Below are 14,742 nucleotides of genomic sequence, written 5' to 3' on the forward strand. Positions count from 1 at the left end.
AGAGTCAGGATTGAGGAGGACTGAACCTGAGATGCACACCTTTCACTGCCTCAGGAGGGAGACAGATCAGCTGGCTTGGGGGGGGACGACACACAAGAGGGGGGTGAATCAGCCTGTTTGGTTTGAAGCAAAAAAGCAAACATATCTGGATGGTGCGGACTCTTTTAAAAGCAGGTAAACTGAGTATTGGAATAGTAGTAGCGTTTCTGCAGCCTGTGTCCTTTCCCAGTGCAGGTACCCTTAAAGGTAGGCTTTGGGGTTTGTGATCACTGGCTAATGGGGCCTGGCCTCCCCATTTTCTCTCAGGAGGAGGCTCCCCAAACATTATGGAAACCTTAGAGAGAAGTTCAGGTTGGTTCTCAGGCTTCTCAGTTTGCCAGCAGCACGACTTTGTTTGGCTCTCACTTCCTATCTAAATATGTCTGCTAGTGAGTCAGTTCCCTGCGAGCTTTTATTCTAGAGACTGTCCTTGTTTCCCCTTTATCTTCAGCTGACAGTGAGTCTGCTGTCGAGTAGAAAGCCCTTAGTCTGGAGTGGGAGGTGCCCTCCAGATCCTGAGGGGCTGTCTTCTCTGAAGCCCGGATAATTTTGCTTATTGTGTGGCTGATTGCCAAGTGTAGGCAGGTTTCAGCTACATTGGGCTGTCATGGCAACCTGATCATCAAATGACATTGTAGCCACAGAGGCAAATGAGGTTCCAGAGCTGTAGGGGTGGGCGGGGCTAGAGCAGCCGGATGCTGGCAAGGCTCCTTTGCATATTAATATTTTGGCTTGGTCTGAGTCATTGCAGAGGAGGGGGAATACTTTATGGCCTAATGCTGCACTCCCTAAGGTAGTCTGCCTGCCCTGGCCTTACTCATGGTATTTTGGCACATTCAGGAAGCACCTGTTTTATTGGCATGAAGCAGAGTGGTAGAACAAGGAAAGCTGGTGGTGGCATTGGCCGATTTGGGGTGACAGGATGCTCTGGGAGGAACTACTGTACGGAGTTGATGAAATCTGATACCACTAAATTTGAAGGAACCTAGAGTTGCTGTCATTGTTCCTGAATGCTAATTGTTTCAGAGAAGAAACAAAAGTGGATCTGGGTCACAAAATTAGAATAAGAGAGCAGAAAAGACTGGTAGATGGCAGGAGGGGGAGAGACAGCTAGATTTGGGATCTTAAAGAGCCTGAGCTGGGGTGAGACATCAGGAATGAGCATGAGCCCTTAGTCTTCCTCATTTGTATTTCTTATATGTGTTCAGAAGCAGTAACACGGATTCATTTGTTGTGTTTTAGCCAAGACTAAGCTTAAACTTGGTCGGGTTACACTGTTCCCACACACCTGCCACCTTCCAGTTTGAGGTGCTTCTTACAGTAGTTCTCAGTGTCAGCCTGACAAGAGTTCTTTGGAAACTAATTTCAGATCTTTTGGCAGTGTCAGGTTTGGTTTAGGTGCTGTTAAATGGCTGTTGTAACAAGACCTGGGGCCTGGTCAACCTCTCCTGACCTGTTTGCTCATCTCAGAGATTAAGGGGCGACTCCAGAGCTCCTTTGGGCCCTCTGTCTGTAATTCCAAGGATAAAGCATTTACTTTGGACACTAGGTGCCTGGAGATTGGCTTAAAGTTATAACCCCTTTTGAAAATTAACATTGGAATAGAATTAATGTTAACATTGTAAAGTAACACCTTGGCAAACATGCCAGACTTTTCAGAGAACATTTCCAGAGACCATTGGTCTGTAAAGCAATGAGCTTTGTTATAATCAGGGAAATTCTATTCTAGTTTTTCTTTAAAATAGTTGCTCTTATTTGCTGAATGTTTTAATTTTTTTTCTTACACATTGAATATAGGTTTCACTTTTATTTGGTATTGTTTTCTAATCTCTTCTCAGATTTGTCTTGTAAATACATCATAAAACTCAATGGTACAAAAAGAAAAAACTCAATGGTACAGTTACCAAAATTATGTGAAAAATACATTTAAAAAATTATATCTTCATTGATTTCAGAGGGAGGAAGGGAGAAAGATACAAACATCAATGATTAGAGAGTTGTCATTGATCGGCTGCCTCCTGCACGCCCCCAACTGGAGATCACACCTGCAACCCAGGCATGTGCTCTGACCGGGAATCGAGCTGCGATCTCCTGGATCCTAGGTCAACCACTGAGCCATGGCCTGCCGGGCAAAAAATACATTTTATTAGGAAATGAACATCTCCAGCTGACAATTTATTCAGTCAAAATATTTGCCATTTTGGAAGAACTGCAGTCATCATTGAAATGCGACATTTCAACAGATCTGAGTAATTTATTTTTGTTTCAGAAGCAAATGTGAATAAATTAACGAAGGAACATCAGCATTTTGAAATTCAGCCCTTTTGTTTATAAATGCGAACCTCCTTTAAAAATAAAAATACATTATTTTGTTGAGGTGGATGGAATTGGGGTCTTAAGGCCTGCCAGGCCTGATTCATTTATTCAGGAACTACTTACATTCAGCACCTTCCGTGATCAAGGCAAGGGCTCCTTCTACACCAGGAGGTACAAATGCTTGAAACAATAAACTCCAGCGTTCAAGCATCCCAACAATAGAGATAAAATAGCCCCAAAGCCGAACATTCTGGATTGGACAGTTTAAGAGACAGTTGAGTGTCAGACGATTTAAGTGGAAATCTACCTGGACAGTCCTGAGCTGCCTCTGAATAGCTTGTGGGATCCACCCTAGCAAAGCCCAAGACTCGTTTATATAGGCTCGTCATCAGATCTTTTAGAAGGGCAGAAATGTCATATAAGTTGATTAAAATCTGTTTTATGTTATACTCCGTAAGCTTCATCATCTTATTTTAAAATCCTTTTTTCACGTTCTTCGCAAAAAGCTTTTTAGCAAATTAAGAAATTCCTTTTACTTTTCTTGATCCCCAAATGATAGCCCCCCAGTCTTATCCCTCCTGGTAGTGCGATTTGGACTATATTAGGAAGTGGTACTTCGTAGCAGAAGCAAGCGAGACTGACTTTCATTTCATCTTTGTGACGGGCTCTTCCTCCGCAGCATGAATCTCTGACACTTTCTGTGGGGAAGGAATGAGGTGGCGGTTGCAGGCTGGCATGGAGAGGATCACCCTGAAATAAAGATCAAATCTTGACTTTCCAGGACCTGATATCTTCTCTCACCCTCAACTCAAAGGGACCTCCTAGAGCAGCGTTGCCCAGGGGAACTTTCTGTGATGGTGGGCATGCTCAGTGTGGACATGCTCAGTTGAGTCCATGTGGCTATGGAATACTTGAGCTTTGGCCGTGCCACCAAGGAACTAAATTTTTCATTTTATTTCAACTAATTTAAAGTTTAACCGTTTCCATGTTGAGCAGCACAATTCTAGGCTAGAAAGCTACAGCTGTACTGACCTGTCAAGTGTTCTGAGTGAACATGGCTCTGAAGACTACCTCTGTGGGTCTTAGGTGAGGCCCTGGCTGACCCCAGATTGATGCTGCTGGGGAGTCCCTTAGTACAACGACCTTTAAGCCTACAGTGTCCTCTTCCTGTCCCCATCATGTCAGCGCCTCAGTGCTGTGGGATTCCCTGGAGAATCCTGCAGGGGAATGGGTGGGTTCTTGAGGTGCTCACCTAGTGGAGTGGCCTGGAAAAGGCACTGGACCTGGTCAGAACTGTGTCTAGGTGGCCGTGTAGCCAAGGCAGCCTGAATCGAGGGCTCAGCCAGCTGGGGCAGCTCCCCTGCGGATGAATGAACCCACGGTGTGGCCACTTCATGGATGACTGGGGACCTGGCCCTCAACCATCCCACCACCCCCCTTATACTCTCGCAGCTAAAATGGGGCCTCGTCAGTAAGCATTGATTCAATCTCTACATCCACTTATTTTTCTGTTGGGAATGATTGCCTAAGGAGAGGAAGATCACCATATTGTGTGACGTGTTTGGGGACCTTGTGGAGAAACAGGCTAAAGGCTATTTGTTCATTTGGAGGGGTGTGCGGCCTGGGGATGAGGTTTGTTTGGACTCTGTCTGTCTTGGAAGAGTTAACTTGGGGAGCGAGTGACGTCAGTCCTGATCTTTATACCTCCTCTTGTGCAATCCAGGGCTCTGTGCTGATTGGCTGTTGGCAGGACTTAGAGTGGGAGGGATTTTTTCAATTAAGTAAAAGGGCGGGGCTTGAGCAGCCTACGACAGCTGTGCCCCAGTATATCTTGCGCAAGTTTGCGGGCAGCATTCCCCATTCTCCACGCTGCCAGAACTGCTCCTGTGGCGGGTGGCCGCTGAGCCCCGGCTCTCCCTCTCAGCATGCTCTGCCTGTGCCTGTATGTACCGCTCATCGGGGAGGCTCAGACCGAGTTCCAGTACTTCGAGTCCAAGGGGCTTCCCTCTGAGCTGAAGTCCATCTTCAAACTCAGTGTCTTTATCCCCTCCCAGGAGTTCTCCACCTTCCGCCAGTGGAAGCAGGTGTGTATGGGGGTCATGCTAGGCCAGGGAAGGCAGCGGGCATTTCATCAGTGTTGGCTGAGTGAATGAACGAGTGCTGGTAGGGGGATACCCGTGAAATGGGCGAGTTTTTCCCACGGTTGTCATGTGGCAATAGCCTGTGAAAGGGCTACTTCATGGGAATGACTGGCTTTCCTGTGACTTGAATTATAGGGAAGGCACTTTTGGAAGAAATGGAAAGGAATTCTCTTGCTGAGGAATGGTAGGGGGGATCCTGAGAAGGGAGGAATAGTCCAGCTGCTGTGGGGCTATTTCTCTGAGCTGGAGGTGGAAGCAGTATCATAGGTCACTCATCCCAATAAGCCTGTGGTTCACCTTGGTGGCAGAGCAGCCAGATACCAAAGAGCTTCGTGCCTACCATTCACCCCCGCCCTGAACGGCATGTAGATTCTATTTCCGCTCTTACCATAAATCTGCAGTGACAACCCCATACGTAATTCTTGGCTGAGAGCACAGTGTCTGCAGGAAGTTAACATAACTTCAGATAGTAGATAAAATACCAGTATTGGTCTCACATTCCAGCCACACCCACTGCGTTGTTCTTGGGATTGTGTTAGGTGACATGGCATCTGCCCAGGCCTCCTCCTAGCACCCTTGGTGACAGAGCAATCACAAAGAGCCACCAGGTGGTTTAGAGAGTGGCTGATCGTAATCATTGGAGAACACCAGCTTGCCAGTAGTCTGTCAATTTCCAAACCCACTGGTCAGAAGACTTGGAAACCCATATTGGTTTGTGGATAGTGAGTGAATTCTCGCTGAGAGAATTGGTCAACACAGGAAGAAGACTATAACCATTTTCCTTAGGAGATTTTTGTTCCTAGTTGTGGGGTGTTGCTGGGTTGGAGTGACTCATGTATGTCCCCACCTTCTTAAGATTAACCTTTAGAATGGCAGCAGGATCTTTAGGGAGGCTGCTTTGGAGTCCAACAAGCCTGGCTTGAGGCCCACCTATCACTTCCCTAGCTGTGTGAGCTAGGATAAATGACTTAACCTCTCTGAGCTTCTGTTTCCTTCTCTGTAAAATGAGAGATATGATAGTGCCTACTTCCTAGAGCTGCTTGTGAGGATTCAGCGGGTTACTAGAGATAATGCATTTAGCAGGACCCATGGCTTAGGACCTCAGGGTCTCTTCAAGCCTCTCGGGTCACTAAGCTAAGTAGAGCTCCCCTACTGTACAGTGCCTGGCTGAGGGAGCTGAGGTTGGTTATGTCATCTGGCTCCCCTGAGGTCAGAGACTGGTGTGCCATCAAGCACATGCCCAGGAATAGTTCCCTGTAGCTCTTACTGCTTCTCCAGCCTCCTGAGTTCTCTTTGACTGTATTTCTGCCAAGCAGGCATTGGCAGGGGCCAGCTCTGCCCCATACCTTCACCCTGGCCACCGATTGTTCTGGGCCACTGCCACTTGTAGGGATTAAAAAAAGCAAGCTGCAGAGTTCCTGGTGGAATCTGGAACTCCAAGGCCATCCACATTTGGGCTGAGAGCATGTGGGCTGAGGCCTGGCGCCAGGGATAGCACTGCAGGGGAGCCAAGCAGCTGACCCTGGCGGTATGACAAGTTGGGCTTTAAAACACTTGGAATGAGAACTCACCAAGCCTGCCACTGCTGGCCTCTGCCTAAAGGGCCCCGGGGGTGGGAGGTGGGGGTAATACCTTTTTCTCTTTGCTTGTAAGAAAAGCAAGGTGGGTTCTTGGGTTCTGGCCAGTCCTTGGGGATCCAAGTGATGGCTTAGGGACTGTAGCAGGGGAAGCCTCTTGGGTCATTAGGGCCACCTCTGCTCACGGGTTAATGCAGTTGTTTCCTGGGGACAGGGCTCCACAAGGGACAAGCTGGTGCATGAGCTAAAGGACAAAACCTTACTTTTGTTTCATAGAAAATTGTACAAGCTGGTGATAAAGACCTTGATGGGCAACTAGACTTTGAAGAGTTCGTCCATTATCTCCAGGATCATGAGAAGAAACTGAGGCTGGTGTTCAAGAGTTTGGACAAAAAGAATGATGGTGAGTGAGCGTTGCCTCTCGAGCCAGTGGCCGGCCCTGTCTTGGGTTCCCCACCGCCCGGCTCACAGCTCACAGCCTCTATTGTTGCAGGACGCATCGACTCTCAGGAGATCATGCAGTCCCTGCGGGACCTGGGGGTCAAGATATCTGAACAGCAGGCAGAGAAAATTCTCAAGAGGTGAGTGCTTAGCCAGTCCCTGTGTTTGGCCTAACGAAACTCAGTGTGACGAAAGAAACGTCCCTGGACTAACTCTGGTGTCATCCACCGTACTGACCCTGTTCTCCGAACTTTGGCTTCTGGTGGTTTGAAGGGATGAATAAGTAACCCCTCCCCAGGTGCCAGGTCCCACCTGGAAGTGTGCCTGTCCACTAGTGACCCTCAGGGAGAAAGGACTAGGCGGGGGGCATCAAGTAGGTGAGAGGCTAGCAGGGGATGCCCTTCTCTGCCTCATCAGCCCTCCACTTAGGTGGGCTTAACACCATAATCAGGTGCTGCCCCGAAAGACAGGTCGAAGGTGGCGGTGTTCCTGGGGGATGGCGTGGCTGCTGCTGTGCAGGGAGGTCGCACAGAATGTCCCTAGGAGCAGCATCCTCCTGGTAGAGCCTCTCCAGGTCCCTTGGGCCCAAAGCCCGCTGGTCAGGACAGCAGCCTCCTGGGCTGCTTGGGCTCTGCGGGGCGTGTCCTGTGCTATGCTGTGCGTGCCTCACTGACATCTGCTCAGAGCACTTATTTGTACTGTCTCTCCTCTCTCCTGTGCATCCTCCTTTGTCTGTCTGTCAGAATACGAACGGGCCATTTCTGGGGCCCTGTAACCTAGTAAGTATCCGTGTCACCCTGGTGACTGCCTCCCTCCTTAACCTTTGTGCCTGATCGGAATGTGGTCCTTGTGTCATTATATCCCATTCTTGTGCAAAGTGAAGTGCAGAGCCACCTTGCCTTGTCTCCTGGGGCAGAGGCACCCTTGTGGTGTCCTCGGTGGCCATGTGCCTGCCTGTGGCTCACCTGGAGGAGGGAAGTGTGGCTGACAGATGGGGCCTGTTTACAGTGGGCACCTGTGTTTCTCTTGCAGCATGGATAAAAATGGCACGATGACCATCGACTGGAACGAGTGGAGAGACTACCACCTCCTACATCCAGTGGAAAACATCCCCGAGATCATTCTGTACTGGAAGCATTCCACGGTGAGCCCTCTCTCCCAGAGCCCGAAGGCAGTTTCCCCCTTGTCTGTTCACAGGGTCCCCTTTGCCCAGCATCAGTCCCCATCCAAGGAGTGGGGGGCCCAGCTTACCTCCCGTACAGTAGCAAGACTGTCTACTCCTCTGCCAGCCCCACAAAGCCCTCCACATGCCCCCTCCATTTCCCAGACGCTCGCACACCTGAATGGCCTGACCATTCCCCAAACACAGGGTTCCTCTGCCAGCAGTGCCCTCCTGTCCCTACAGGCTGCCTGTTCTTCAAGGCCCACTTTAAACACCCCGTCAGAGCTGTCATTGAGAAATACAGATCTGCACCCTCACTGGTAGTGTCCACATTGACTCCCCTGCCCTTGAGCCTCCTTCATGGAGGATGTGTCCCTCTTTGCTGGTCCTTGCTGAGCACCCCCTCGATTTTAGTCTGACCCACCCTAGGCTGTCAACTCCAGGAAGGGAGGCCAAGGTGCTCCTCCTGGTCAGTCTCCTGCAGTGCCCAGACCAGTGCCTCACCCTCAGGGGACACCTGGCATCTTTGTTGGGTGAAATTATGTGGACTGCTGACCCTGGGTCTGGCTTGGAGCCACAGGTCATAGACGAGCTGACTCTGTCTGACCAGCCAGGATGCCACCCAGAAGAGAGGGTGATACGCAGGCATTGCACCCTCTCATATTTGCTAAGGCCTTACATAATGTTCTGCCAGTGTGATCTGGTTACACATCAAGTTTCAGGAGAATGTTCACCCTTGGCTTGATCGCTTCAGTACAGCCAGCCTGGTGATCCTCAGCTGAAATGCCTGTGTCAGCTGTTCTCGCAGGAGCTGCCTTGCAATAACTGAACCACTGTCTGCGGGGTTTTGGAACTGCTTTCTTCCAGCTGTGCTCTCACATTCCATTCCTGGGCCTCTCCAAGTCCACAGACAGGGACCAGAGCTTTGCCACCTTCACATGGAGGAGGGCTGGGCTGGTGCATCAGTTTCCCACCCAAAGTCCTTGGTGTTCTCACCACCTGGGTGGCCCCTTCTAGATGGTGGAAGGTGGTGGATCTAGCTGTCCACCAGCAGCTCTGCCACAAGTGTTAGGGCCTGCCTGTTTGATCTTTGTTGGTCTTCCTCGTAGATCTTTGATGTAGGTGAGAATCTGACGGTCCCCGATGAGTTCACAGTGGAGGAGAGGCAGACGGGGATGTGGTGGAGACACCTCGTGGCTGGAGGTGGGGCCGGGGCTGTATCCAGAACCTGCACAGCTCCCCTGGACAGACTCAAGGTGCTCATGCAGGTACGCAGGAAAACAGGCCCCAAACCTCCTGGCTTCCACCCTGGGGTTCTTCAGTGGGTTGGTCTCCCCTCCCTTGTCTGGGGCCTTGCTTTGGGCCCATATTTTTCTGTCCCAATAAATTAGATTGGAATTATTGCTCAGACAAGGACAACAGTAGATCCAGGCCTGGGTGACCTTTTGTACATAGCTGATCTAATTTTATTCAAGGCCCTTAAGCCAGGGGTCACATTCCAGGGCCATAATGTGAACAGGTAAAGCCATTGAGAATGGGAGTGTGGCAGGAACCTTTCTTTGGACACTTCTTGTGTAGGTGTCACATGGGGGAAGGTGTGAGCAGATGGTCACCTGGCCCAGACACCATTATCATTGCCAATGCCTGACTCCATGACCGTAGGAGAGATAAGCTAGACCAGCGTCAGGGGCAGGGTTTCAAGATCAATATGCATAAGCGTTCACTATTGGACTTTAGCATCTTAGGAGCAGTGGCCATTTGCCCCTTGTCCCTTGTTTGTTCTGGCACTTTCCTGCTCAGAAGAGGCGTCACCCTTTCCCTTCCCCCTTTGCCCTCCTGGCCCGCCTTGGTTTGAAGCCTGTTGATCACGAATGTGACCCCTCCTTGTGGGAAACAGGGAAGTGGAGTGGGTCAGGGAGAAGAGCTCTAGGCCTCGAATCTGGCCCCAGCTCACCCTCAGAGCTGTGTGATCTTGGTCAAGTCACTTGACCCCCAGGACTTCATTCCTCTGAGCCGGAGGGGCTTTTAACACGTCGCCTTCCTTGTCAGTTTTGTTCTCTTCACCGAATTCCCGGGGATGCTGCAGCTACTGAAAGCATTTCTCTCGGGCGAAATGACACAGCCCTGCTGTGTACCTTAAAGTAACCCAGTGGGGGTGGGGCATGCAAGCACAGGGATTGGCTGTGGTTTCATGATTGTGGAAGCTGATCATGGGTTCATGGGAGCTCATTATATAAATCTCTGTACTGTTGTACATATTTGAAATTTTTCCATAATAAAAAGCTCAATTTTTTTTTTCTAAATCCTCACCCGAGGATATGTTTTTATTGCTTTTAGAGAGAGCAGAAGGGGGAGAGACAGAAGAGAAACATCAATGGGTTGCCTCCCCTGTACGCCCCAACCAGGGATCAAACCCACAACCTTTTGGTGTGCAGGACAATGCTCCAACCAACTGAGCCACCCAGCCAAGGCAGTTCAGTTTTTTTAATTTTAAAAAGTAGCCCTTGCAGAGGAGTTTAGCACAGTGTTGGCACACAGTAGGTGCATGGTGAGATCTAGCTGGACTTAGAGTGGTCCTGTTTGATTCTCACAGTGCTGAGTTAGTCTTCAGAATACGAGAGGGAAGAGCCTGCCCGTCGACCGTGATGGTTGGCCAGTGAGAAAAGGCTCTCTGTCGGATGATGGCATCTCTGGGGCCCCTGAGTTCTCTGACCCCTTGTTCTTCCCTCCTCAGGTCCACGCCTCCCGAAGCAACAACATGTGCATCGTGGGCGGGTTCACCCAGATGATTCGAGAGGGAGGAGCCAGGTCACTCTGGCGGGGCAACGGCATCAATGTCATCAAAATTGCCCCTGAGTCGGCCATCAAATTCATGGCCTATGAGCAGGTGAGGACCCGGCTCCCCAGGAAGAGTTGTCACTTGCAGCTTTCTGCTGAGCTGCTCCTGGGCTGAGGTCTCTGCTCTGCAGATGCCCTAGAACCTGGAGCCAGTCACTGTGCCTGAGGGAGAGCAGGGTGAGGTGGGACATGGGAGGCCTGGGTCTGACCCTGTCTCTGCTGCCATTTCCGCTGTAGGCCAGCTCCTTCCATTTCTGGGAAGTGTCAAATGGGCCACGGACACCATGTCTCAGCTAAGCCTGACTGGCTCCGTGAGGAAGGGTGGGCCAGGGGATGGTGAACTGGTGTCGGGTGTATCAGTTTGTTTGCTCCCTGATGTAGATCAAGCGTCTTGTTGGGAGTGACCAGGAGACTCTAAGGATTCACGAGAGACTTGTGGCAGGGTCCTTGGCAGGGGCCATCGCTCAGAGCAGCATCTACCCGATGGAGGTGAGGGACCACCTTGGTCCTAGGGTGGGCAGTGTGTGTGGGGATGAGGCTGAGGGGTGAGCTGTGTTCATGCTTTGTTGCTTCTGTTGGGTTCTGCAGGTCCTGAAGACCCGGATGGCCCTGCGCAAGACAGGCCAGTACTCGGGCATGCTGGACTGTGCCAGGAAGATCCTGGCCAGAGAGGGCATGGCTGCCTTCTACAAAGGCTATGTTCCCAACATGCTGGGGATCATCCCCTATGCTGGGATAGACCTAGCTGTCTACGAGGTGAGGCCCTAAGGGCGCAGGCACCTTGAAACCCCCTTCTCACCAGGTCCCCACCTGCTGTCTCCATGCCTGATAACCACTGGGGATGGGTGGGACAGGAACGGCATCAAAGAGTGTCTCTTTCCTTCAGACTCATCCATTCATTGCAAGGGTCTCATGGCAGCCCCCACCTCTGCTCCCCCAGAGACTTGGCACCCAGATCTCCAGAGCACAATGCCCTGGGGGTTCACTGGGCCCCCAGCAGACTCCAAGTGACAAGTCAGTTTCTCTGTTGGGGAAGGGGTGCTGCCTCTGCCTCATCCCCATTTCCTGGTCTGCCCAGAATCCCCAGTGACAGCAGAAACAAAGGGCAGGCAGACCAGGAGCTCAGCCAGCCCAGGCCAAGTGAATCAAGTTACAGTGGCCTCACAGATCCCATGTGATGGGATCCAGTAATTTTTGCCTCCCCCACCCCCCAGCCTCTCCTTGCTTCACAAGCTCTCTCTCCTTGGAGCTTGCAGGCACTTTGTCTCATCCCTGCACCCTTTCCCCTTGCAGACACTCAAGAATGCCTGGCTACAGCGCTATGCAGTGAACAGCGCAGACCCTGGAGTGTTTGTGCTCCTGGCCTGTGGCACCATGTCCAGCACCTGTGGCCAGCTGGCCAGCTACCCACTGGCCCTGGTCAGGACCCGGATGCAGGCCCAAGGTAAGGCTGGTCCTAGGCCAGTCCCCAGGGGCCTTTGTCCCTGGGCAAATTGGGATCCAGGGAGAAGTTAGTGAAAGGCCTCTGATGGGCAACCTTTCTCTCTGCAGCCTCCATTGAGGGTGCTCCGGAGGTGACCATGAGCAGCCTCTTCAAACAGATCCTGCAGACTGAGGGAGCCTTTGGCCTGTACCGGGGGCTGGCCCCCAACTTCATGAAGGTGATCCCAGCCGTGAGCATCAGCTATGTGGTGTACGAGAACCTGAAGATCACCCTGGGCGTGCAGTCTCGGTGACGGGAGGGAGGACAGCCCCACCTAGCGGACTCGCTGATCCTGGGCCTGCAGCCCTGGGATGTGTAGCCATCTCATTCTGTGAATGTGCCAACACTAAGCTGACTTAAGCCAAGCTGTGAAAACCCTGGGGCGCACCCGCAGGGAGGGGTGGGGGGAGCTGGCAGAATCACTGGGTGTGTCCTGCTGACCATGGCTGACCCTCGTGTCCATTCCAGGGAAGACCCGTGGGTATCCCTCGGGTCCAGGGGTCAGCAGGACTCAGGCTTCTGTGCAGTAGAGACCGAGTGTTTCCTGTAGTGCCTGCCAGACAGCGGGGCTTGGAGGCCGGCTTAGTTCTTTCATCTCCTCTTCCCACCCAGACCATGTGCCATGGGCCCCTGCCCTCCGGCCTGCTGGGTGTCTGTCCCATGCCCACTTTGCTTCTTTCTCACTGCTGTTTTAACATGGTAGGAGGAGGGCTACCAGCCCACTTCCATGACCCGCTCACTCCTCTCCCCTGAGCCCATGGGGAAAGGTGCTTCCACCTGAGCTCACCACCCTGATTTCCCGACCTACAGCATCACCTCTGGCTAGGTTGTGCAGAGGAGAAAGAGGAATCTGGCTGTGTGCTCACCCTCCTCTGAGCCCACCAGCGGAGGGGCACCAATGCGCTTGTGCATGCAGAGGCAAGGCCCGGCCCCACCCTCGGCTGCCTGGCACCCGGGCGCATGGCTTCCCGGGAGGCGTGTGCCCTGTGCTGCTGGAGGTCTCCTGGTGCTCTGAGCTGGCTCCAGACTCTGCCTGGACTGGCACCAGCTCAGGACCAGCGCCCTGTCCCCGCTCTGGCATGAGGGCGGTGGGGCATGGTGGTGTAACGGGAAGGCCAGTTTCTGCCCCATGTCTGCGTGCCCTGAGAGAAGGGAAAGGGGTTAACAGCCTTAATTATGTATTTTTGAGAAAAGAGTTTTGTTCAGAAAGACAAGCTGGACAAATGTGCAAGTTCTGTGCTTCCAGAGGGAAGACAACCCGAGAAGGCGGCTTGGTTGACGCACTAAAGCCTGCTTCCGACGCCCTGGGGGTTTCCGTCCAGTCCCAGCTGGGGCAAAGTGGGACCAGCCTCACATTCCACTGACGCAGCGTGTACACTGCTTGGAGCCTATTTATTTCCTATTTATTTGAACAGATTTATGTCCTAACTATTTTTATAGATTTGTTTAATTAATAGCCTGTCATTTTCAAGTTCATTTTTTATTCATATTTATGTTTATGGTTGATTGTACCTTCCCAGTACCCGAGAGGTGGGGTGAGGAGAGAACGTAGGAGCAGCCTTCCTGTCACTGCCCACGCCGGCGCCACATCTTTCCAAAGAAAGGGGCAAGGAGGGGAGCCCCTGATCATAGAGGTGTCCTTTGGCAGGTTGGGGCAGGGCGTGCACCCAGGAAGCCTTAGGACCTGAGGGTTTGACTAGGGGTGGGACGAGTGGGAGAAACCTCAATTCCATTGAGGATGGAAGTCCGAATCCTTTTTTGGACCAGGATTCTTTATTTCACTCTTTCTGAGTGACAAGGCAGCGAGGTTCCTATCACTGTGAGTTTGGGGTGGGGCCAGAGGAGAGGGGGGCCAGCTCCCCACGCCACCTGTGAAGTGGGCTGCTTCCTTGCAGCCCCGCTCCTGCTGCCTCTCAGCAGCGCTGGTCAGCCTGCAGCCTCCAGTTGCACTTTTCATTCCACCAGAATGGCCCGGTGAGGACAATTTAAACAGGATGCAAAGATCAATGCAAAAATTATTGTTATATATATATATATATATATATATATACACACACACACACAGTTCTAACTGGAATTGCAAAAAAGCAAATTAGGAAAGAATTGGGAGTTGTCGTTTAAAACAGCCTTCAAATAAAGTTTCAAAGCCGATGTTGGAGCCTGATTTTTCTGATCTGGGCTTGGGTGGTGGTGGGGTGTTCACATGTTAGAAAATGAACCCACTTTTTTCATCATAGAAAACAAAGCCACCCTCTCAGGGTTTCTCGAAGAGGCTCCCTCTTTAGAATGTGTGTTTGTTGGATTTGGGGTGCTCTGACCAGACTACTGTGCCCTCTGATTGCTGAGTCTGGTGGTCCCCCCACAGCCCTCTGATTTGGTTCCTCTCCGGTAGAGCTGGTTGCTCCCTCCTGCTTGAAACAGCTCCAGCCACCACCAGCTTCACCTCGCTGGCTGCCCCTCCCCAGCCTCCCAGTTGGTTCCTGCCCATCTTTCTGGCTTAGAGATGTTGGAGGGCCCCACCTGGCTCTGTTTGCTTTCTGCCTGTCACCCCAGGAGAGGATGAGGCCTTGGGGGCAGGGCTGTGTTTGCAACCCTAAGATAGTGCCCGGTGCACAAAGTACTCAATAATAACGTTTATTAAATAATGGTCCACACTCCCATCCCCTGGTAGCCCTGGCTGCCATGGGTCCCGGACCGTATGAAGCAGCTTGGGGAACCTGCTCAGAGGCTGTGAGGGGAGCACGG

The 14,742-nt window shown here is 51.7% G+C and overlaps 1 protein-coding gene across 3 annotated transcripts in view; it reads left to right on the plus strand.

Moving 5' to 3' along the window:
- Positions 1–13,968, plus strand: part of SLC25A25 (solute carrier family 25 member 25) — a 31,834-nt gene extending 17,866 nt beyond the window's left edge. For 2 of the 3 annotated variants that reach the window (XM_087822941.1, XM_016211023.2), the window contains exons 2-10: positions 6,350–6,476; positions 6,567–6,654; positions 7,547–7,658; positions 8,786–8,944; positions 10,411–10,563; positions 10,896–11,003; positions 11,103–11,270; positions 11,808–11,958; positions 12,066–13,968. In XM_087822941.1, the coding sequence (XP_087679067.1) occupies positions 6,350–6,476; positions 6,567–6,654; positions 7,547–7,658; positions 8,786–8,944; positions 10,411–10,563; positions 10,896–11,003; positions 11,103–11,270; positions 11,808–11,958; positions 12,066–12,250 (1,251 nt within the window). In that variant the 3' untranslated portion in view covers positions 12,251–13,968. Of the gene's footprint in view, positions 1–4,150; positions 4,440–6,349; positions 6,477–6,566; positions 6,655–7,546; positions 7,659–8,785; positions 8,945–10,410; positions 10,564–10,895; positions 11,004–11,102; positions 11,271–11,807; positions 11,959–12,065 lie in introns of those variants that run through there. The other variant, XM_016211024.2, reaches the window with a different exon arrangement.
- Positions 13,969–14,742: the final 774 nt, after the last annotated feature.

Source organism: Miniopterus natalensis, chromosome 12, assembly GCF_054644295.1.
Source record: "Miniopterus natalensis isolate mMinNat1 chromosome 12, mMinNat1.hap1, whole genome shotgun sequence".
Lineage (NCBI taxonomy): Eukaryota > Metazoa > Chordata > Mammalia > Chiroptera > Miniopteridae > Miniopterus > Miniopterus natalensis.